Consider the following 25601-nt stretch of genomic DNA (forward strand, 5'->3'; position numbering starts at 1 on the left):
GCTGGTTTGGAAGCTGCGGCTAGAGACAAATGAGGTAAGGGGACGTGAGACTGCCAAGCTGCTGGGGCTCTCATCTGTCAGTGTCTCTGGTCGTTTCAGCAAAACTGCAGTTAGTGGACGGCTCAGCAGCTGTGAGGTGCTCTTGACCAAGGAGGAAGTGGAGACAAACTTGGAGCAGGCAAACATTTTCAGGGGGGTGAGGGGCTCTGGCAGGAAAGCTGCTCCCAGTGCAGAGACGACAGAGGAGGGCTGTGTTGTGGTTCTTTACTGCTTTATGACAAACTTCACCATAGCTTGGTAGCTTAGAGCAAAATCATTCATTTTGTTCATGAGTGAACAATTTTAGCAGGGTTTGGTGAATACAGCTGGACCAACTTGACTAGGTCTGGAGAATTTACTTTCAAGAGGGCTTGTTACGCACATGGGTGTTAAATTAATGCATGCTTTTATCTGGGAGTACACTCAGGGTCTCAGTTCCTCTCCACATGGGCCTTCTCACAGGGCTCCTGTGCTTCCTTACCAACATGGCTGGTGGGTTTCAAAAGTAAGTATTTTAAGCAAAATGAAAAGTGCTGTTTTTTTTTTGTTATAAAGTTCTGGGCCCCAAACTGGCCCAGTGTCACATCTCCAGTATTCTATTGGCCAAGCAATCTTAGCTTGCCCAAATTTAAGAGGAGGGGTCAAAGAACCCACTGCTTTTTGGGAAGAATGTCAGATAGTTTGTGACCATCTTAATCTATCACACACTACAATCCAGAAGGAGGAAAATGTTGGAGGAGTACACATTTCTTCTCCACTCTTCTTCCCTTTTTAAGGGAAGAAGTGACATGGCTGCTTGTTGAAAAGCATAGAAGGAACTAAGCGTTAACTATGAGCCCTTTGGGGAAACTGTCCAAAGGGAAGCAGGCATGCTAGTCTACCTCCTGCCACAAGGTTAGTGAGATAGGCTTGACCCTATGGGTGTTTTTTATTTTTTATTTTTTAACTGTGGTGAAGTACATCTACCATGAAATTTACCATTGTAACCAGTTTAAAGGGTACAATTCAGTGGATATTTCCTATAACTAGAATCATTCCATATGTGGCTTTTTGTGTCTGGCTTCTTTGACTTACGTTTTCAAGGTGCATCCATTTTGTACCATGTAATCTCATTCCTTTTTATGGGTGAAAAATCCACTGTATGTTAATGCCACATTTTATTCATCTGTTGATGTACACTTTTTATCATTTGTCTGTTGTGAACAATGTTGCAATGAATTTTGGCCTACAAATTTGAGCTTCTGTTTTCAGTTTGTGAACCCCAAAAATCTGAGACAGGTCTCAATTGAGAGCTTATTTTGCCAAGGTTGAGGACGCATGCCTGTGACACAACCTCAGGAGGTCCTGACAACATGTGCCCAAGGTGGTTGGGGCACACCTTAGTTTTATCCATTTTAGGGAGACACGAGACATCAATCATTACATGTAAGATGTATATTGGTTCCGTCCAGAAAGGTGGGACAACTCAAGCAGGGAAGGGGCTTCCAGGTCCCAAGATGGTGAGAGACAAATGGTTGCATTCTTTTGAGTGTCTGATTAGCCTTTCCAAAGGCAGTCAGATATGCATGTATGTCAGTGACCCAGAGGGTTGACTTTGAATAGAATGGGAGGCAGGTTTGTCCTAAGCAGCTCCCCTGTTTGACTTTTCTCTTTAGCTTAGTAATTTGGGGGCCCTAAGATGTATTTTCCATTCACAAGTTCTTTTGGGGATAAATGTAGGAGTGGAATTGCTGGGTTATAATGGTGATTCCATCGTTAACTTTTTGAGGAACTGCGGAACTATTTTCCATAGTGGCTGCACCATTTTACATTCCCACTGGTGGTGTATGGGTTCCAGTTTCTCCACATCCTTGTCAACACTTAATTCCTCCTCTACCTCCCGTCCCTCTTTTTAAGGTTTTTTTTTTTTTTTTTTTTTTTTTTTTTTAATTACTCCCATCATGGTAGGTGTGAAGTGGGAACTCACTGTGGGTTTGTTTTCTTCTATTTTTGTTGAGAGGAGTCTTGTCTGTTGCCCATGCTGGAGTACAGTGGTGTGATCTCGGCTCACTGCAACCTCTGCCTTCCAGGTTCAAGTGATTCTCCTACCTCAGCCTCCTGAGTAGTTGCGACTACATGCATGTGCCACCACACCCAGCTAATTTTTGTATTTTTAGTAGAGACTTGGTTTCACCATGCTGGTCAGGCTGGTCTTGAACTCCTGACCTCAGGTGATCAAGGGGAGGCTGTCTTGGCCTCCCAAAGTGCTGGGATTATAAGTGTGAGCCCCGTACCAGGCCTCATTGTGGTTTTGATTTGCATTCCCATAATGACTTAATGATGATGAGCATCTCCTCATATGTTATTGGCCATTTGTAAACCTTTGGAGAAATGTCTTTTTCTGTTTTTCTTTTGCTGCTTGTGCTTTTGGTGTTGCAGCTAAGAATACATTGCTAGGCTGGGCACGGTGGCTCATACCTGTACTCCCAGCATTTTGGGAGGCCAAGGCAGGTGGATCACTTGAGGTCAGGGGTTTGAGATCAGACTGGCCAACATGGTGAAACCACGTTTCTACTAAAAATACAAAATTAGCTGGGCATGGTGGTATGTGCCTGTAATCCCAGCTACTCGGGAGGCTGAGGCAGAAGAATCACTTGAACCTGGGAGGCGGAGGTTGCAGTGAGCCAAGATCACAACATTGTACTCCAGCCTGGGTATCAAGAGTGAAACTCTGCCTCCCCCTACCCCCCCCCCAAAAAAAAAACCAAAAAATACATTGCTAAATCTAAGGTCATGAACATTTTCCCCTATATTTTCTTCTAAGAGTTTTTGGTTTTAGTTCTTCTATTTGGGTCACTGATAAATTGGAGTTATATTTTTGTTTATGGCAAGAGTCCCAATTTGTAATTGGTTTTGTGGTTCTAGATTTGCAAACAGAAGACCAGAATGTTTTACCCATTCCCACCCCTCTTCCTTTAAGAAAATAATAAAAGCAAAAACCAAGGACAAATAATGCCTTGAAGAGAGAGAACATGATAACTAGATGTTGAAATGTTGCTGATTTTAGACCATGCTTTTGACCAACTGAGATCTTGGTATTGAAGTTTTATGTTTCCTCTTCTCATTCCTATCACTTCTCCACCTTCATACACTACCACCCAGTATGACTTCCATCCTCTAGTCTTAATGAAGGTGTGATTTGTGTCATATCCACAGACACTAAGCCTACTTTATACTCATGTACTATGTGCACTGTGAACGCTGATCTCAATCTTAATGTAGCACTATTGGAAGTGTCAGCATCACATATAAGCAGTGGGTACAAACCAGCCTAACAAAAGCATGTGGGTGAAATCCATATGGAAAGAATGTATGAAGTTAAAGATGTAAAACAATGATTAGACAGTGAGGCAAGTGATAGCTCTGTGGACATCCTCATTAAATCTAAGAATTAGTTGAGGACTACAGAAAATGTTCATCAGCAAAGCTCTTGAAGTGATTGTAATGTGCTGCCAGGATATGACTTAGGTGTAGCAGGACAAGCCGCAAAGGAAACCTCCTGGACACCAGATTTAAAGAAGGAAGTGGCTTTATTTGGCTGAGAGCATCTCAAAGATGGACTCAAGGCTCCATCTTGAGTCTCAAGAACCGAGCTCCCTGACAAAATCCTAGCCCTTTTAAAGGCTTACAATTCTAGAAAGTACACGCGAGAGGGGCATGATCAATGAAGTAGGCGTGGAGCATGTGACCAGGTGGGGGTTTCAGCAAGATTGAGCACAATGGAGGGCATTTCTCCATATTATTCTTGCGATCTATAGATAGGAGTGGGATTAAGGGTGGGGGGTTTCATCTTTAACCTCTAGGCCTGATCAGCAGCGCCAGCAGACCTTGTCACTGACCTCATGCCTGCTACTTTCAACTTTTACTTCCTCCTCTGAGACAAGAGACAGGACCAACGGGTCTCTTCCCTCAAGGCAGTGTTTTTCAGCTCCAATTGTGCATACAAATCACCTGGGACCTTGATAAAATGCATATTCTTATTCAAAAAGTAAAACAGAATGGAGCCAAGACATGAGCTAAAGCTACAAAAATCTCTTAGAAGAAAACATTGGTGTAAATCTTTGTGACCTTGGGTAAGGCAGTGGTTTTTTTTTGTTTGTTTGTTTTGTTTTTTGTTTTTTTTTTTAAGAAAAAGAGAAAGAGGGAGATTTTCTTTTCTTTTTTTTTTTTGAAAGAGAAAGAGAAAGGGGGAGAGAGAACAGGAGTCTTGCTTTATTGCCCAGGCTGGAATGCAATCTAAAAATAGGTATTTAAAACCTCTTTTATACCGATAATTGTGCTTAACAGTGGAGACAGGAAGGAATAAGGGAAGAAAATAAACAGCCAACTAATATTTCATTTTAGTCTGTGAAATGCTATGCAAATGCTGAAGAGTGATTTACTTCCAATTATGTGGTCACTTTCAAAATAGGTGTAATATGATACTGAGAAAAATGTACTGTGGACCTGGGGAGAATAATTCTATAAATATTCACTGAGTTTACTTGTTCCAGGTCTGAGTTCAAATCATACATGTCCCTGTTAATTTTCTATCTCATTGATCTGTTGAATATTAACAATGTGGTGTCAAAGTCTCCCGCTATTATTGTGCGGGAGTCCAAGTCTCTTGATAAGTCATTAAGAACTTGTCTTACGTATCTGGGTGTTCCTATATTGGGTGCATATATATTTATGATCATTGACTCCTGTTGTTGCATTGATCCTTTTACCGTTATGTAATGTCCTTCTTTGTTTCTTTTAGTCCTTGTTACTATTAAAGTCTGTTTTGTCAGAGACGAAAGTTACAACTCCTGTTTTCTTTTTTTGCTCTGCATTTGATTGGTAAGTCTTCCACCAAGCCTTTGTTTTGAGTCTTTGTGTGTCCTTGCTTAGGAGATGGATCTGGATACAGTGAACCGATAGGTTTTGACTTTTTATTCAGTTTGCCTGTCTTTGATTGGGGCATTTAATCCATTTAAATTTAGGATTAATACTGATATTTGTGAGTTTAATGTTGTCGTTTAATGCTAGATGGCTATTTTGCCCATTAGTTGATATAGATTCTTCGTTATGGAGATAACTCTTTACCTTTTGGTAAGTTTTTGGGATGACTGATACTGGTTGTTCCTTTCTATGTATAGTGCTTCTTTCAGAAGCTCTTGTAAAGCAGGCCTGGTGGTGATGAAATCTCTGAGTGCTTGCTTGTTCGTGAAAAATTTTATTTTTCCTTCATTAATGAAACATCTCCCTGCCTTGGTTAATGTGCTTCTTAACCAGATATAGCTGTAGCTTCATTTCCTTCTTACTTAATTTTTTTTATTTTTTGAGATGGAGTCTTGCTCTGTCTCCAGGCTGGAGTGCAGTGGTGCGATTTTGGCTCACTGCAACCTCTGCCTCCTTGATTCAAGCGAGTCTCCTGCCTCAGCTTCCTGAGTAGCTGGGACTGACTACAGGCTCATGCCACCAGGTCCAGCTAATTTTTTGTGTTTTTAGTAGAGCTGGGGTTTACCGTGTTGGCCAGGATGGTCTCAATCTCTTGATCTCGTGATCAGGTGTGAGCTACCGTGCCCGGCCTATTAAGGTAACCAGTTATCCCCCACTTCCTGACAGCATCCATTTAGAGACCCCTGCTTCCTTGAACCCTAGGCAAGACCCTGCCCAAGAACCCTACCTAATATTCATCCAAATCTTAAATCCTTTCTGACATCTTATTGAGTCTTTTGCACAGTTTTTGGAGGTGTGCTCCCTTATACAGTGAGCAGTTAACCCAACTTGTTCTGTGTGGATTGTGTTCCTGAATTATCTGGTCTGGAGCTGCACAGTGGTTGCCTTATTCAGATAGAGCTTGCATTTTTAATTTTGTCACAGTCTTCACAGTCTCTTATATCCCACTAGTGTTGGTCACATTCTTTGGGCATTCAAATTTGCGTCTTGCCATGGACTGTCATGGGTTGAGGACCATCTGATTGGGTCCCTGATTAAGGGTATGTGTTAGATAACATCAGATCTGGGGTCCTCCTAAGTGATGACCAGTGACTTCAAACTCCCACAAAGTGGAGTTCAATTTACACAGCATCCAGGGTAGGTTGCTGGGGGGAAACTCTGCTGGAGGGAATGAAGATCATCAGGAAATCAGCACCAGCTCCTATTTCACACATGAGATTCTGTGAAGCTGGGCTGAAACAACTCCACACACTGATGCTTAACACAGCTTACTGGCTGAATGTCTAATCAGATCTTAATTCCTTGGTAATTGCTGGCCAATACCCTGATCTTGAATATGTCTTTGAATGAACAGATGTGCTGTTCAGTGAAAGGATAATAAACTTGCATATTACAGTTTCAGAAAATAAAAATCCCTGGTGGGTGGTGTCTTTGATTAAAGTCAGCTTGTTTTAGTTTCTTCCTGGTTCTTGCAGTCCATCCACTGGAAAATAGTTTGCTCATCAGAGCAGACTCTAGACAGGCACAGGATGTGAGCACTGGACCTTGGCAGCATCTAGTGACATCCCCTAGGGCTGCCTTACATATGTCTCCCACAGAGTTTACGCCAGTGCCGTGCCTTGGGCCCAGGTTTTTTTGGATGCTTATTCCAGAGCCAGCTGCTAAGCTGATTAATGGGTCATCCTATGCTTCAGGGACCTCATCCTAGACCCTGCCTGATGCAACCTGGCCAAGGACTGGGGAAAGGGATGGAAAGACGGAGACCCTGGTGGGGCTAAGCTATCAGAGCCAAAAGACTTCATTCTAGGAGGCAGGTGATACCCTGATTTTACAGGAGAGAAAAATGTTTCATCTGAAATTCCTCTGGTGGTGGGAATGGAGACTGGGGGTTGGGGTGATGCAGAATCCTGGTAGAGGAGAAGGTGAGTGGTATTGACGGGGTTGGGGGAATCTTACATGTCCATCCATTTTGAACCACTGCAAACCATCCGGTCCTTCTTCCCAGGGTTCTTTGTGCTTGCTGTGTCCCTCCCACCCCGGACACCAGAGGGCAGTACTAGTCCACACCTTGGCCTCCCTGGAGATGTTTGGGAATATCAGAGCAGTGCTCTCCACCCACCAGATTCCTTTTTAACACCTCCTTTTTAACAACTATTTTCTAATGCCCCCTTTACTATCACAAGTGAGATTAATTGCTAATAATATGTACTTAAGCAAATAGTAAATGTAATGCCTTAGCTCTAATGTAAACGACACATAAAGGGAAAGTATGAATAAACTTTCAGTGTGTACTGCTTGAGCACGACTACACTAAATGAACATGATGGAGTCATTATGCTTGTGCCTATTAGGGGGTCATCACTGACAGAATGCAAGTGCATGTGGGTATGTTGTGTCAGTGATAAACACATCATGATTTTCTAAGGTGGTAAACAATTCACGCTAAAGTTAGAAAATAGGGGCCAGGCACAGTGGCTTAATCCCAGCACTTTGGGAGGCCAAGTTGGGTGGATCACCTGAGGTCAGAAGTTGGAGACCAGCCTGGCCAACATGGTGAAACCCCGAATCTACTAAAAATACCAAAAGTAGGCAGCCGTGGTGCTGGGCGCCTGTAATCCTAGCTACTCAGGAGGCTCAGGCAGGAGAATCACTTGAACCTGGGAGGTGGAAATTGCAGTGAGCTGAGATCGCACCACCTGCACTCCAGCCTGGGCGACAAGAGTGAAACTCTGTCTCAAAATAAATAAATAAATAAATAATAAAATGGAATATAGCTGTCCTTTTATTTACAAGATTGTTGCATTCTTGGAAATTTCAATGTATATTAAAACTGCAAAAATTATTTTTTCAATGCATGAAATGGATTCTGTACTTCTATAGTTATAAACAAGTTTGTCATTTAGTCCTACATGAATATCTAGCAGGAGAATATTTGAAAATCAAGTTTTGTTTTGTTTTGTTTTTTAGTGACAGGGTCTTGCTATGTTGCCCAGGCTGGCCTTGAACTCCAGGGCTCAAGCCATCTTCCTGCATAACTGAGATTGTAGGTGTGTGCCACCTCACCCGGCTTAAAATTCAGTTATTTGTGTGTGTGAACTCCCCATGTATTGCATGAAGTCTGGCAGCTTTGCCCCCATTCAGTGCAGTACCTCCACCTCCACCCGTTTTGTTGCCATCATTGTGACCACTAAAAACATCCCTGCAAATTTGTTGTCGAGACAGAATCTTGCTTTGTCACCCAGGCTGGAGTGAAGTGGTATGGTCATGGCTCACTGCATCCACAACATCCCAGGCTCAAGCAATCCTCCTGCTTCAGCCTCCAAAATAGCTGGGTCGACAGGTGTGCACCAATCACACGCAGCTAGTATTTTTGATTTTCTGCAGAGGTGGGGTCTCACTTTGCTGCCGAGGCTGGTCTCGAGCTTCTGGGCTCAAGTGATCCTCCTGCTTTGACCTCCCAAAGTGCTAGGATTACAGGCATGAGCCACCATAATCCCTACAAGTTTTAAAAACAGCCCTTGGAGGAGGTGCCCTCCTCACTGAGAACCATTGGCTTTGTTGGCCTCTGGAGGGCTAGAAGCAGTTGAGCTGCTGGTAAATATATTTGCATTATGCTGTTTAAGGAACTGAACAAAGTTTGCTTGTTCTCCCACGACATTCTTTTGAGACCTTAGCTTAAGAGCCACTACTCTGAACCACTGCTCAAGGACAGAGAGAATTAGGAGTTGTATGGTGTGCTGGATGGTGGGTGGATTATGTACATATTTATACTCCCAACACCAATTTCCAGGGGAGGCCAAGAACAGCCAAGTTTCATTTACTTGTGCAAATATAGGCATGAGCAAGAATGTTCTAAACAATGTAATGATTTTCAGCATCAATTACAGAATTTCCTCTGATCATCCAGTTGGGTTACAGATGAACAACTTCAATTTAAGCTTTGACTTTTAAAACTCCCCCTCTGCTTCCCGATGAACCAGGATAATTCCTAAAATTACACCCAAACAAATCTGTCTTGACACATTGGGTTTTGTTTGCCTTAAGAAAAATTTAGAATATAATATGGGCAAGGAGGCTGGAATGAGGTTTTGGATGGCACAAGGACGTATACTCAATTCTGTCTGGACCACTGATACAAAATCATTCTCACTTCATTTTCAGGGTTTCCATAATTGTAGCAATTATCTCAGAAACATTTTTGTTCACACTTATTTGGATAAACTTTTCTGGAGCTGCCGGGGGCTCTAGAGTCTCGAACTGGGACTGCAATAATTCAGGGGGCATAAAATGTCCCTGTCTTTTGAGTAAGCGTTCAGAGATGACCTCAAATGACCCACTCAGATGGACCACCAGGAGCTGTATCTTAGCCCACTTTGCTTCCCTTCCCGACTCCTTGCACTTCGGAGCTGCACCATCTTTTCCTTGTGTTAATATGTCTCTGTACATTTTCTTCAGGGCTGAACAGGCTAGAACCACATGCTGTCCCGAGGCTACATCTCTGTTTTAAAAAAGAAAAAAGGAGGCAAAAGAATGAAGACATTTAAAATAACCTCTGTCAATTCTAGGTGCAGGTTCCAGTCCTACTACCTGCCAATGGAAGGCGTTAGAAAACAGTGGTTAAGCATCAGGCAGTCCTAACATCGAGTTGAAGATCTTCTGCTAGTAAAGTGAACAATCTTGGGCAAAGGCATTGACCTCTCTGAGCGCCAGTTCCTCATCATCTGTTAAGTGGGGCTACACAGGGTACCTGCCCATAGAGCTATCTTAAGGAAAACACTGTTCGAGATCTCTGTTATACAGATATGCTCAGGAAGTGTTGGTTCTGCTTCGATGGATGCAAGACGTTGCTACATCTCAGCGTGTGGACACAGGGCTCCCGGTATGCCCCTGTGCCATGCAAACAGCCAAGCTCAGGTCTCTGCAGGATGTTCACGGATCTGCATTCTACAATGGGCTTCTCCCCATTCCTACTCTACACTGTCTGGGGGAGAGGTGAAGAGCTGGAGAAAGCAGGAGAAAAGGGAGCATCAGCCCCTCTGTGGGCGAGGTCAGCAGCATATGAGAGGTTTCTAGGGATGCACTAAGGAAAAAACTCGAGCCAGAAACAGAGGCAGTGCGACACAGCACCAATAAGGGGAAACCTGTGTGCCAGAGACCACACCAGAGAGTGAGCCACGGCTTCCAGTCGGCTGCTGGGTGTGGGACGCAGTCATCCTGGGGCCAGGACAGGACTCTAGAGTTAGGAGGTGGTGCATAAATTCTGGCTTATGGATCCAGCATAAAGTTCTCTTCAGGATGAAAGTTCTGAAGGAAGGGGCCTCTCCTGCTCTTTTTTTTTTCAGCCAATAAATGGCTAGCAAATATAAAAATGAAGCCATACTCCCTTTTATGACTATAAAATGACAGTACTATAAAAATAGACTCTCATGAGTTTATTATGTTAGAGACCCAGGTAGGCAGACATTTTCAAACCTTGAAACCCTAAACCGTAAACCCCTAAATCAAAACTCAGCCTTTGCAAAGACAGGGCTGCCAGCCACAACAGGGTGTGAAAAAAGCAAACTGAATTTTTAACCATTTAAGTATATTCTAACTTCATATGGCCCAGATGGTTTTAGATGGATAAAATATGATTTCATCTTAGAAAGCAAGATCTGTAACTCCCTGCCTTTTCCTTATCCTGCTCCATGTCCCAACCAGGATTTCCACTGGGGTCAGGCCCACAGATGGGTGGGGTGGGGGGGGACCCTTTTTGCTCAGGGGCATGCTGCAGAGCTGGGCAACGTGGACTCCAATCCTGGCGACTTATTACCTGTTCACTCACAAGTGACCTCAGGCCTTCCTGGTTGTCACAGCTTGAAGCAAAGAGAAGAAAAACTGATGACTGAGGTAGGTAATAACAGAAGTGGCATCAGTGGACATTTTTTGAGCAGTTCCTACGTATTAGATAGTGTTCTGTTGCCCAACACCAACTCACTTACTCCTTACAATAATCTCTGAGTAGGAACTAGGTTAATTCCCATTTTACTGAAGAAACAGCCTCATGGAAACCAAGTGGTTGATCAAGATTGCTAGCTAGTATCTGTGGAGCTGTCTAGAACGTTTGTCTCCAGAGCCTGACTAAACTCCAGCTGCCTGTGGCTGGTTGTAATCATTGTGGTTACTTGATAGAAGTGAACTCAGTTTCTGGAATCCTTTACCATCAGTCAGTTGTGATTTCAGGAGTGTATTTTTTTACCTGTCTTTTCTGAGGGTTTTCTTTACTTGCTGGCTTTGGCTTATGCCAAGGCCCAGTGGTCTCTTACCTTAGTAAAATGTCATGCAATTTACAGAGCCATGGAATCCGGTCCTGAAAAAAAAAAAAAACCAAAAATCCAGACACAATGTGACTTCCTGCATGTATTCTTTAGGTAGCTCTGATCTCATACGAAGAGAGATATTCACATAAGCCCTTATGTCAGCTGTCCCCTGGTCCTATTCTTCGACCCTCTGAAGAACAAAACTCCCTTCATATAAAAGTATTTTAAGAAATTTATATTTTTGCTGAAGAGAAGACAGAAAATTTACATAGCACATGCTACAGTGTTTCACAAAGAAATCCTCCTAAGACAAGTAAATTCTCTCCTCCTTCCTGGCGTAAATCTTGATTATTGGCCATAATGCATTGAAAAACAGAACCAAAAATCTATTATTGAAAATTTTAAACACACTGAAAAGCAGACAAAACTGTACAAAGCAAACCTCTGTATACCAAAAACCCAGCTTCAGCAATTTTTTTTGTTTGAAACAGAGTTTCACTCTTGTTGCCCAGGCTGGAGTGCAGTGGTGCGATCTCAGGTCACTGCAACCTCCTCCTCTTGGGTTCTAGTGATTCTCCTGCCTCAGCCTCCGCCTCCTGAGTAGCTGGGGTTACAGGCATGTGCCACCATGTCTGGCTCATTAGTTTTGTATTTTTAGTAGAGATGGGGTTTCTCCATGTTGGTCAGGCTGGTCTTAAACTCCTGACCTCAGGTGATCCACCCACCTCTGCCTCCCAAAGTGCTGGGATTATAGGCATGAGCCACCGCACTGGGTTGGCTTCAGTGTTTTTCACCCATGATTAGTTTTGTTGTATATATGCCCCAATTACATCCCACATCCCAAAATAATCCCATCCTAGATTACTCTGAAGCTGATTCCAGAAACATGATGTGTTTTGAAAAGTCCTTGCTTTTAGGCATTTGATTACTGCCATTTTATTTAGGATTTTTGATTTTATATACTTGAGATGGGCCTATATTTTAAAAATATGGTCCAAATTAAATGTTGGTATCAAGGTTTCACTAGCTTTATAAAATGAGTAGGATAGTTATCCCTCTTGTCCTATTCTTTGAAACAGCTTGTATATAATATATTATGTTTGATAAAACTAATCTGAAAAACCCTCTGGGCCTGGGGCCTTTTCTGAGGGGAGATCTTTGATTACAGATTCAGTTTCTTTAATGAGCATTGTATTGTATTCAGGTTTTCTATTCTTGATTCAATTTTGGTCGCTGCAACATTTGGTAGATGGCAGGAAGAGACCACACTTAAGACAGCTGAGCCACCCTCCCTGCCTGCCCTTCCCATCCCTTGCTGCATCCTTTTACTTTGCTAAGGAATCAGGAACTTGGTGGAAGCCAGGCGGCCACACAGCAGGAGCAGATTCAGCTCATTTCAGCCCAGCTTCTAGGCCTCCAGAATGCGGAACACAGTTCATATCTGTAGGTTACACTTGCTGTATGAGGTAGTCACTTTTGATCACCTTTATCATTACTTCAAAGGAGGAACATAAACAATCCACACCCTTACTATGAATTATACAGCTCTGGACCTTCTGCTTCTAAAGCTAAATGCAGCACCAGCAAGGTCACATTTTCACCGGGGAAAAAGCAGGTGTCCCTAAGCAGTGTCTGGCACTAGATCACTGCCATTCAATCCTGTTTCCCCCACAGTATTGGTATTTTTCACTGAAATGATCCAATTTTGTCTAAGTCTTCAAATTTACTGGCATCAGGTAATTGTGCTTCTTTCTCACCAGAGATCTATTTTTATTTTGTCAAACAACTGGCTTTTGTTCATAGTTTATTTTTTTCCACGACATAGCCCTCAGGAGATTTTGAGAACATGTGCCCAGTTTGTTTTCACTAGCATTCATTTCTATTATTTCCTATATTTATTTTTTTCTACTTCAACTAGCTTATTACTTTTTATTCTTGTTATTTCTCAAAAATGTATTTAAAGGCTATAGTTTCCTTCTAAGTAATGTTGTAACTGCATCCCACAAATTTTAATTGATAGTACTTTTGTTGTACCTTACTTAATAATTTCCATTATGATTTTTAACTTAGAAATTTTTATATGAATGTTAATTTAAAAAAAATTTTCTTATTCATTTTTAGAGTTCCCAATCATTTTGTGTGTGAATTTTTATTATTGATTTACAGTTCATTATAGTAAAAAATGTGACTGGTATGATACTAATTCTTTGAAATTTGCGGCAATATTCTTTGTGGTCTAGTACATGTCAATTTTTATAAATGCCCCACATGTACTTGAAAAGAATATCATTTTTTCATTAATGCTATGACAGGCTTGATACATTTATTCATATCATCTATATTCTTAATAATTTCTTTTGTCTACTTCATGTATCAATTTTTCAAGAAAGGATTTAAAATTCCTCCATTAGACTGAGAATTTGACAGTCTACCCTTCTGTCTTTGTAAATGTCAGAAAATGTGTTTATTTTGTGCTTACTCATGAATAAGATTTTGTTAGTTGGTGAAGAATTCTTGGTTGACATTTTTCCTCAATAGTTTGAATAATTATTTCATTTTATTTGGGCCTTTATTGTTGAGAAATCTCTTCTAGCGTATTAGGCAGTCCTTTAGAAAATAGATCTTATCTTTGGTAGCTTTAGGTAGGAAAAAGCCTCTTTGTCTTTCAGGCACTTTGCAATTTTACTCTTGTCCTGCTCAGGACTTATTTTGCATATTCAGCGTGAGTACTCATACCCTGGAAAGTTGTTATTATCTCTTTGAATATTGCCTTTCTCTTACTTATTCTAATTACTTGGGTTCCTTTTAGCCATATGGGAAGTTTGACATTTTATCAAACACATCTCTTCATTGTTCTTGAATATTTTCTGTTTAGCTCTCTTTTTCATCCTGGGTAATATCCTCCAATCTGCTTTTCTTCTAATTCACTAGTTCCCTCTTCAGCTGTATCTAGTTTATTATTTAATCCATCTCCCATCTCTACAGGGTCATCAAAACCTCCCCCTCCTGCCTTCCTGGCTTTTATGCAGTCCAAAAATATAGGGGAGTGGGTTATTATGGTTTAGTTCAGCCTTGCCATGCTTTGATTTTGGCACATGAGATGTTCCTGTTTTGCTTTGGACTTTGGCCATTTTTATTTTCCCTTGATCTTTTCCAGGAGGATCCTTTTAAGCTCTCCAGCTCTGAGTAACCACCTTTAGCTCCTGGGTATCTCCCCTGGGCTCAGGCCATTTCTTATTCGGAGTAATTTGATCTTCAGTAAGTAAAAGGTTATTCTACCAATGCTACCACTTTGTGCTCAGCAAGTCAAAAACCCTTTAGTTACCAGGATCCACCCTCCATAGAAGGAAGAGGAGAATTAGAAATAATATTTCTTTTTTTTCATATCAAATAAATGAGTATTTTTAAAGTATCACATACTAATGTAGGATTGAGGGTCCTGTAAGTTTACTAATCATAGAACTCTACGATTTTACTTCCATGCACACACTATTTAACCAGAGATCACTTAGGAGTTCAAATGTAATAGCTACAAAATTCACAAAAGGTACGGATCAAATGGTTAACAGCCACATAATTTATACAAATTATAATCTAAATGTCAATAGCTTCATAATTAATATAAATCATTACTTAAATCACAAGTTACTGTCATATATATACTTAGAGCTGAAATGTACTTAACAAGTGAAACATCTGTTTATGTTGGCACTTGTCTAGTGGGTATATTTAGTGGAACAAGTGTGGTTTTTTGTAAATACAGTTACAAGACGATGAGGCTTACCAGCGCCATATTTGCAGACCATATGGTCGATTTTTATAAATGTCCCACATATACTTGAAAATAGTAAGTATTATTTACTTTTCATTAACGATTATGCAAGACTTGATGCATCTATTCAAACCTGTATCCTCACTCATAATTTCTTTCGTCTGCTTGATGTATAAATTTTCAAGAAAGGTTTTTTGAAATTCCTCCATTAGACTGAAAAGTTGACAGATTGCCCTTTTGTCTTTGTGTACATCAGAAAATGTCTTTGTTTTGTACTTAATAAAGTACAAAATAAAGTTATTAATGTTAGAATATATGAGGAGACTTCATGTGCTCTTGGAGAAGAGTATATATATTTAATGCTTATTATTGGCAAGATTTTCTAGAACATCCTGCTAAAAAACTAGATGTTCTGGACACTCTGTGAAGAGAAAAAAAGTTGGACAGGCTACATTTATGCAACTTGAAACCACCATTGCAATTCAGTGTTTTCTGGGCTTATGGCGGGGAATGGGGAAGAAGGCTGTCAAGGATTATAGGCTGCAGGGGTAATTAGCTGGACTGACTGAGCTCTGCAGCATTTTTTTGATGGAAAATTGCCCCTGGGGAGAAGCTGCCCATTCAAGCAGAAATTTGGATTTCTGCTTTCCTTTATCCATTTATAAGTGCTTATTGTGTGTGTAGGGAGACCCAGCCACTGCTCCAGTTGCTTTTGGTCCAATACCCTAGACATGATCACTCTAATTCCTAAGGTACCATTTGAACTCATATTTCAAAATTCCTTTCTTTCTTGTATTCCCTTTGTAATTAGCCAAGCTTTTCTACCACATTCATGGCCTAATGGAGATGAAAAAGATAATACTGTTATATATTGGTTTTTTTTTTTTTTTATCTCTTGGATATATTTTCTAAAACAGCTCCTCTAACAGACAGTTGCAATGAAAGAAGGTGCTGGGCCTTGAAGCCTTCCAAATTAGCAGGATGGTCTACTTCCCACCCTGGGATTCAATCTTATAAAGATGTGGCACCTCCTGGCCTGCAGGAAGGGAAGCAGTGGCCACATACTTGGTAAAATGGTAGAATAAGCAGTTAGGGGGCTGATTTCTAACCCCAGAGTAGGTTTTACATGAAAATGGAGGCAACTGCCTTCAAATCATAGAAATTATGTCAACTTTATAAAGCTATGAGTCAAAGGATTTATCTTCTTAGAGAAAATGAGGGCCACAGCAAGGTGCTTTCCTAAGGACTTGGAAAAGAAGGAAATAAGATTGTTCTCTAAGGGTTAAAGATCAACAGCTAAAAGGAAGGGGCAGAGATGTATAAGGTCATGTGAAAAGAGTTAGAATGACTCCCAGGCTAGCAAGACATCACTGTGATCCAACTTAGTATTTTCACATACCTAGAGAAAACATGTCTGCCCCAGGCAGGCTGGGTAGGCAGGAAGGCCAGAGCAGGGCACTGTAGATTGAAATGTGAAGCACTGTCCAGTGCACACGGACCCTTGGCCATTGGCCTTTGAACATCTTATTCTCATTAGCAAGCCTCTTCCTAGTAATGCACCAGATACTTTGGTCCTAGCTCTCCCATGCTTACTAAGAAACCTCTGATTGTATGTTGGTTTCTGAAAATGTGTGTATTAATGTGATTGTTGCAGGCCACATGACAGTTGTATTTCTTTTGGTACATTAATTAGCTGGCATTTTGGTTTATGCAGAAACTCGTAAACCTGATTAGTAGGGGTCTCACATGAGAGATGAATCCATGTTCAATGTGTTGACAATATCAAGGGTGCTGGGCCTGCAAGACAGAGAGCCAGCCCTGGAGTCCCAGCTGGGTAGTCAACCAGCCTTTTCCACACTGCTCCCCTTGTTACTGCCATTGTAGAAGTCTCTGGGTGGAACTTTACAACTTTATTTAAGACTAGTGCTGTGGGCTGCCAATTTCCATTCAGCAAGAAGAATGCTCTAGAAGAGGAAGTGTTTGGAAAGTTCTGAGGGCTGAACGCTAATTCACGTGATCACATATCTACTTAGAGTTAAGGGGCAATTCGAACCATGAATTAGGACCGACTCGGAGATGGAATACACAGAAAAATTAATTATATTTTGGCATGAGTAAATGTTCATAATGAGCTTGGGGTGAACCAAAGAGAGAGGACAATTTGTTTAAATATCAGAACTTCTTTCTTATTAGCAGAGGGGCAAACTTGTGTTTTGCTTTTTTGTTCACATTATACATTTCTGCCATTCCATCTGCACAAATATTTCTGTTTGCTTGTGCTGTGGAAATGGAGATCAATCTCTATTATTTTATGGCTTAGGAAACAGATATACTTTTCGTTAAGCTGAATGTTGACTATGTACGTGCCTAAAATATTTCATAAGAATAAAACAAACAACAATCACAGAAAACATGTTTGGGTAATAAGTTTTCTATCCTTTTTTTTTTTTTTTTTTTTTATTTATACTGAGTTTCACTCCCGTTGCCCAAGCTAGAGTGCAATGGCGTGATCCCAGCTTAATGCAACCTTTGCTTCCTGGGTTCAAGTGATTCTCCTGCCTCAGCCTCCTGAGTAGCTGGGATTATAGGCGTGCGCCACCATGCCTGGCTAATTTTCTTGTATTTTTAGTAGAAACGGGGTTTCACCATGTTGGCCAGGCTGGTCTTGAACTCCTGACTTCAGGTGATCCAACAGCCATGGCCTCCCAAAGTGCTGGGATTACATGCGTGAGCCATCGTGCCCAGCCGAGCTTTCTATCTTGTGTGCAAAGAAACAGAGCTTTACTCAAATACATGCTTTTCGAATACATGCTTTTTAATTGCTTTAATAGTGCCTTAATGAATGCTTTTGTCAATAATAAAGCACATTGCTTTATCTAGTCATATTTTTCAGAATCTCAAGTATGAAAGCCATAATTAATAAACAGAAATATAAAACTATTGAAACAAAAATAGGTGCTTTTAGACATCTGCCCTATCAGAATTTATGGCAGACCAGACTAATGACCATGCATCAGTAAGGACTATGTCCATCAGTCATAAAAACAACAGAGAGGGTTGGAAATAAAAGAGCAGCATTTGAATGTTATTCCTGAAATTTCCATATAGTGAATCATAAATAAATGATTACAAACTTTCCTTGGAAGCTCCCATGAGGCCACAAGAAGGGTTTTTCCAAAGCAGTGCCAGCGTGGAAATCCAAGTTCTAGTACCTGACCTGCTTCAAGCCAGGCCACCATGCCAGGGCCATCATGACCACCCTTTAAGTCAGTGCCTCAAACATGCTTAAGGCTTAACCCCTACCATGGATGTGCTTGTGGGGAACTGCCCCTCTCATTCCTGCTGTCACTCTCACCTACTCTCTGACCCTTTTCTCTCCATTTAACCAACCTTGATTAACTTCTTGAGAATGGATGGATGATCAGGGCTTTTAAAACAGTAGGAAAAGTATGATCTTTGAAGTTAGAAAGACTCCCCTTGCTGTGTGGCTTTGCTCAAGTTACTTAATTTATCTGTGCCTCTGATCATTTGTGAAGTGGGGATCATATATAATTCACTGAGCTGCTTTGGGATTTAAATAAGAAAAGGAGTAAACTATTTTTTGGTTGATTTAACAGTTGAAATAAACAGTACTTATTTCCAGCTCTGAATTTTTCAGAGTTTAAATTCATGAATTTGGTAGGCACTGGGTCTTAATTCCACAACACTAAATGTTAATACATGCAAAGCACCATATTGAGTGAGCACTGGGGATAAATATGAACAGTGTGGTTTCTGTCTTCTAACAGAGGAGGCAAATGAGTAAACAATCTATTAAGTCACCCATGGGGTGTAGGGCAGTGATGAGGGCTGTATGAGATATACTAAGAAAGGCTATGATAACACAGCAGGAGAGGCCAATCTTGATCAGGCCTTGGAAAGAGTAAATCTGGAAGGATAAAGAGGATTTCAACTGAAGAGGGGCCTGCCAAGCAGAGGGAAGGAATAATCCAAGACTGGGAGCTTCAAAGATTGTGCACCAAGGCTCAAGTACATGGAAAAGCAGATGCATAGTGCTGGTGAATGTGAGTCGTCAGAGCTGGTATGTGAGGGCGGACAGGAGACACTGTCAGGACTAAATGCTCAAGGCCTTGACTGGCCTGCTCAGGAGTGTGGACCTTATTGTAAGGGTACTAGGAAGGACCTAGACACATGAGCTCCAAATTTTATGTTCATAATGAAGAAAGAGGCAATTGAGATCTCTTTACAGTGAAGAAGTTGGAAGAAGGAGATATTAGAGCAAATTCATTGAGCTTGGTGCCTTCAAGTTACTGTGGACAATAGAATAAATTATGAAAATCAAATGCACACACAAAAGTCTAAGGGAAAAAAGAGAGAATCCAAATTAGCATCTCTGCCTATGGCTCTGATGTTCAAGGTTTTCACACTCTAGATCAAGCTTGTACAGCCCATAGCCCACAGGCCCTATTGCAGTTTTGAATATGGCCCAATGTAAACTCGTAAACTTTCTTAAAACATTATGAGATTTTTTGTGTGTGATTTTTTTTTTTAAGCTCATCAGCTATTGTTAGTGTTAGTGTATTTTATGTATGGTGTGTGTGGCCCAAAACAATTCTTCTTCCAATGTGACCCAGCCAAACAACTGGACATCCCTGCTCTAGCGTCCCCCTACATGCAAGGATGAGGAAGGTAATGCACTCCCGACTCCCAGCCCAGTGCTCAGAGGTGAGCACAATGAATGCTCTACCAAGAGTTAAATCAGAATGTCATGCGGCTAGAGAAAGCTTTCTTGGCCTATGGAAACATCTCAAGAAATTAAGTGTCTTTTGGAAGGGGATGATGGGTAAAAGGAAAACAGATAATGGTAGAATATGGGAGGAGAGGGATGGGAAGGAAGGAGGGAGAGTGAGAATGAAGGGGAGATGGGTGTGTTTTACCTGATGCAAAAGTTAAGTTATATAGGCTGTTATATACTGACTCCTGGAAGAAGAAAAAAGAAATAAGAAGAAAGAAGAGGAAGAAAAGGAAAAAGAAGAAAGGAAGAAGAAAAAAGGAAGAAGAAAGAAGGAAAGAGAAGAAAGGAAGAAGAGGAAAGGAAGAAGAGGAAGGAAGAAGGAGAAGAAAAAGGAGAAGAAAGAAGGAAGGAGAAAGAAGGCCAAAATTCAATTCATAGATATTTTTGGAAGATGACACCAAGGATGTTATATTTTGTGAAATTTCTTTTTAGCACTTTCCAAATTTCCTATACAAGACAAATATTACAATCAAATTTTTTTTCCCCCAAAAAGCCCCCTTTTAAAAATAGACTTTGAAGTTGAAATCTACTCAGGTATCACTGCAGCTCAGATAGGACACTGTGGGCCTGGTGCCTAGGGGAGACTCACTGACCAGTAGCTTTGAAATTCTTTATTACTGATATCATTATGATGCTAACAATTTATCATAGCTTGGATAGAATGTTTCTAGGCTGGCACTGTCCAACACAGTGATGATGTCTGCAATGTTGTTCTATAGCTGTGCTATCCAATAAAGCAGTCACTAGCCACTCATGCTACTGAGCTTTCGAAATGTGGCTGGTATAACCTAGGAACTGGATTTTACATTTTATCTATTTTAATTAATTTGCATATACTTTTCAGAGAGTGTCTCACTCTGTTCCTCAGGCTAGAGTGCAGTGGTATAATCATAGGTCACTGCAGCCTGGAACTCTTGGGCTTAAGCCATCCTCCCACCTCAGCCTCCTGAGTTGCTGGGATTACAGGTATGCACTGCTGGCTTTTTTTTTTTCTTTTTAGACAGAGTCTCTTTCTGTTGCCAGTGGAGTGACTTCTGCTTACCGCAATCTCCGACTCCCTTGGTTCAAGTGATTCTCCTGCCTCAGCCTTCTGAGTAGCTGGGATTACAGGCACAGCTAACGTTTGTATTTTTAGTAGAGACGGGGCTTCACCATGTTGGCCAGGATGGTCTTGATCTCCTGACCTTGTGATCCACCCACCTCAGCCTACCAAAGTGTTGAAATTAGGGGTGTGAGCCACTGCGCCCGGCCTTGCTGGTCTCAAGCTCCTGGCCTCCAGCCTCTGCCTCCTGGAGCGCTGGGATTATAGGTTTGAGCCACTGAGCCTGGCCTAATTAATTTACACTTAAATAGCCTTAAGGATCCCTTAACACATTCTACTCAGACTGCAGCCCTGAGCCCTTTGAACACAAAACGCTCCCCACATCCTCCCTACACTTCCTCAAGGGAGAACCAGGGCCTCTGCCTTGGACATGGACATGCTTTGATCCAACCACAGGGCGCTTTCTTCACCTCGGTAGCATGGGGGCAGTGTGAGGAGGGTGGGGACCGGTTACCAGGGCAACCAGGAGCTGTGTTGGTGCCAGCCCAGCTGTGACCCATATCTTCAGTCTTAGACTCGTTGGATTCTTGTCAAGAAAGAAAATCATCTGTCGTTGTATCTCTTAAGAATGTAAACCATCTGTCTTTTTACCTCTTTCTCTCTCTGTTTTGGTTCTATCTAAGGTATGGCTAGCCTGGTTTTTTTTTTTTTTTTGAAAAAATGTAGTAAGTAACTTGTGTTTCTTCCAGTAATCTTTTCTCCTGTGCATAAATTTCTCTTCTGAATTCTATCCCCCAGTCCATGCAGCCCACTTAACAAGCATCACTTGTGAAGGGGAGACTATAGAAATTGCATTTTAAAATCTATGAATTTTGGTTGCTTTGTTATTTAACTTACCTTTTATTTGCAGTCACCAAAGAGAAACCTAAAATAACACTGGCACAGTGACATTTTATACACTCCCTAGAAATGGTTTATATCACTGGTGTCTATCTATGATTTATGTTGTGTGTGTTAGCAATAATTTTAAAACGTGATACTTATTGAATGCTATAGGTACTTTTCTGTGCACATATTTTGTATTATCTCATTTAATAATCCCAAGAATTCGATCAAATAGATCCCGTTACCATTTCTACTTCACAGGAAGAGACTAAGCCCTTTGTCAGGTCATACAAGCCTGGTAGTGGAACCAGGTTGCCTATGTTTATTATCTCTAGTTTAATATCAACATTATGTTTAAATTATTACTCTCTTTTATAGATCTTTTGCCCTACCTTCTAAAATCAAATGTTGCAAACCTGTGATGATTCAAGGCCTGAACCACTGCAAACTCAAGCTGCACCCCCCGCCCCCATAACAAAGAGAAGCACACTCTTTGGGGGCTCTAGAATAGACCTAACAATGGTTTAATGGCTCAAGGCACAACAAAGAAAAGATAGTGACCTAGGGAAGGGACACCTGGGGGTAAGCCCAGCCCCACTGAAAGTGAAAACAACAGTGTTGGTCTGTGGCCAGTTCCATTCATTCCTGGCCTTTGGACATAATTAGTACACGGCCCCAGCCTTTGACCTGCCCTCATCTCTCCTGAGTTACGGCCAGTTATACCAGCGAGGACGGTTTGTAACTCTGGTGTGAGACACTCCAGGGATGGCCTCACAGCCTGCACACAGGAGAGTGCTATTCATCCATTCATTCACTTGAAAACATGCCACAACTATTTTCTGTTGTTTACTGTGTGTCAGGCCCGGGGGGGCGGGGGGGGGGCGGGTACAATGGTTAACACAAACAGCCACAGTCCCTGCCCTTTTAGGGGTAAAGTCTAGTTGCAGAGACAAGCATTAATCAAATTCTCAGACTGTCAGTTACTGAGCTGCCACAGGGACAAGCACAACAGTGAAATGGCACCATGAGAGTCCATCTTGGAGGTTTCACTTCCCTGAGGAAGCTTCATGGGTGCTGACATCAAAGGATGAGAAGGGCTAGCTCAGGGAAGAAGGGAAAGGGATACAAAGGCCCTGTGGGAGAAGTGTTGCAGTGGGAGGGACTGGAAGAGGCCATGTTGCTCCCGTGGACATGGGGGGTGGTGCATAGCTCCTAAAGAGCCTGGAGCCGTGCGGAGGCCACACCATGCATGCTTAGCAGTGCAGATGTTTGGTCTTGACCCTGAGGTTTGTGGGAAGCCACTACAGGGTCATAAGCAGAAGAAATAGAGCCAGATCTGATAGCACCTGGGAAGAGAAGATGAGGACTTCCCCATGTATGAGGTACAGGGAGCCTCTGCCCTCTCAGAGATTAAAATCCCACAACAAGGTGTTTTGGCAGAGCCTGTTCAGGCTGGGGCAGAGGGTGGCATTGTTCGTAGGGCTGAGTTCAGAGAGGTGATCAGGACTGGAGCTAACATATGTAGAAAATCTACTGGGTACCTGGCTCTTTAAAGCCCCTCTGTGGTTACCTTAGGATTCAGGAACTCTACTGCACCAAGTGCTGTAGAGATCTCATCCTGTGTCACCCAGGTGGAATATGCATGTTAGATACAGACAGCAATTGTTACCTGGTCATTGAGCGGTATCCCTTCTCCCATCTTCCTTCGATTTTCCTCCGAGTGATAGTCATCAGCATCATAGAATTTCCACCCCAGCTTTAAGAACAAAGTGAAAGGATGTGTGTGGCAGGCAGATGGGCCAATGTAACCGTCATCGTGGGGTTACTAACAGGCAGGTGTAGAAACACTACTATCCGCCTAGTTCCCATCAGCCCCAAGGACAACCCCCAGGAGAGAAGCACCTTGTCATGCCATTTCACAACCCCTGTGAGTGGGCTGCCACAGCCTCCTTCAATTCATCACTGTTTATAATCACCAAAAACGAAATTGCTCCAATGGGGTTCAAAGCCATAGTGGAAGTGTCCATATAAACCACGATAGGCCAGAAGAAAGGCAGAGATGCAAGGAGACCAGAACACGATGGGACACACACTTGGAAGGCATTAGGACCGGTTACTAACCTCAGATGCCAGCAGAGCGCCCACGGTGGATCTGTGGAGAGGACACAGATGTTCCCATTACTCCCCTGCCCAATGTGTGGAGCTTCCTGCCGTGAAAGGATGTCTGGGAAAGGGATGGTGGCTATCGCGAGAATTTAAACACCAATCACCGTGTAAGCAGTGATGCCCTTGACCTTAGAAGCTAGAGATTGGCCTCAGCTGATCCCCGGGAATGTCAATGAAGAAATAATTAGTTAACACTGTTTCTTTCTCAAAAGGCAATATATAAGATTTCATTAAACCCCTAAAGTTTTTTCTTCAATAATAAGTTTTTGGTCCCTGTGTGTAGATTTTTTTTGTAGGGAGGGGGAATGCTGAATTAAAGTGTTAATATTCTGTTGAGAATATTGGATGGCGGGGTCTGATGGAGGATTTAATCTCTAGCAGCACCCATGTAAAGTTCAGGAAACTCATAAAAGCATAAAAACATTTTTGAAGTTTAAAAGAGACATGCTCCTAAATAAGGGATATGGGTCAATGTTTCAAGAATCACTGGCACTTGTTAAGACTGGGAGTTAAATGTTCTTTGTGCAGAGTATTTGGTAGCTGTCTATTTATCCTCCACCAGGCAGCACGTGCTAGTGAAAGGGGCTCCGGTCTCAGTACTGGAGATGGGGCCACAGTTGCTTTCTGCCGGTAAATGACTGAGTGCTCTCAGTCAAGTCACCTGTTCCTTTAAACCTCGGTTTTCTCACCTGCAAAACAAGGGATCTGAGCCACATGATTTATCCATCCACCTACATTTCATTCAGCTGATCTTTACTGAGCACCTACCAGTTCCCAGGATGCAATGGTGAGCTCACTAAGATATGGTCTCAGCCATTCTGAGTTACACACTCTATTACCACAGGATAGGGGTAGAGGCCAGCAGACAATGATCCATAAAGTGCTTTCTTGCTTTCAATTTTTAAAGTGTTGCCCAAATGCCAATTACTTAAGCATCATCTTCATAATTTGTACCTATCCCCATACTATTTTATCATGCCCTCTTAAATTTTGCACATCACCTCAACATTTGATGTTTTTATTTAATTTAATTTTTTAAAATAAAGCAATAAGTGTGTTAAAGAAGGAAACTTTCATTCCCTTATACAAGAAGCTATCATCCCTTGCCTTGAATAGAAGGTACCTGAAAACCTGTATATAATGAAAACAGAACAATGTGATTAAATTCTAGCTGGATACTGTTTTCTAACAAAGGTCCTCTTTCTTTCATTAAAAAGCTATCAGTGAGGGTGTTCGACACACTTGTATCAAACTGAGATCTGCTCCTTGATGTAACCAAAGGATTGAGAGAGCACTGAAACCTTTCCCATATGTTCACTCTATTGAAGGCTGTGCAGGGAGATATGTAGCCTACACATGAATAAACTATCTGGCCAAACTCCAAGGCTGGTGAAGCCAGAGCTGTGCATAGCAGAAATCACACTTAAGACCAAGTTAGGTTGGGTGCAGTGGCTCATGCCTGTAATCCCAGCACTTTGGGAGGCTGGGGCAGGCAGATGACTTGAGGCAAGGAGTTTGAGACCAGCCCGGCCAACATGGCAAAATCCTGCCTCTACTAAAAATACAAAACTTAACTGCGCATGGTGGCACACGCCTGTAATTCCAGCTACTCCTGAGGCTGAGGCATGAGAATCACTTGAA

At 41.8% G+C, this 25601-nt stretch overlaps 1 protein-coding gene across 2 annotated transcripts in view; it reads right to left on the reverse strand.

The window, feature by feature from the left end:
• Positions 1–8784: 8784 nt before the first annotated feature.
• The window catches only part of IDNK (IDNK gluconokinase), a 20120-nt gene continuing 3303 nt past the window's right edge, over positions 8785–25601 (reverse strand). The window contains exons 3-7 of one of the 2 annotated variants that reach the window (XM_017508556.2): positions 23916–23946; positions 23464–23550; positions 21380–21495; positions 11307–11350; positions 8785–9499 (exon numbers count right to left, since the gene is read on the reverse strand). In XM_017508556.2, coding sequence (XP_017364045.1) covers positions 9148–9499; positions 11307–11350; positions 21380–21469 — 486 coding nt within the window. In that variant the 5' untranslated portion in view covers positions 21470–21495; positions 23464–23550; positions 23916–23946 and the 3' untranslated portion in view covers positions 8785–9147. The remainder of the gene's footprint in view (positions 9500–11306; positions 11351–21379; positions 21496–23463; positions 23551–23915; positions 23947–25601) is intronic. The other variant, XM_017508554.2, reaches the window with a different exon arrangement.

Source organism: Cebus imitator, unplaced genomic scaffold (assembly GCF_001604975.1).
Source record: "Cebus imitator isolate Cc_AM_T3 unplaced genomic scaffold, Cebus_imitator-1.0 Scaffold394, whole genome shotgun sequence".
Classification (NCBI taxonomy): domain Eukaryota; kingdom Metazoa; phylum Chordata; class Mammalia; order Primates; family Cebidae; genus Cebus; species Cebus imitator.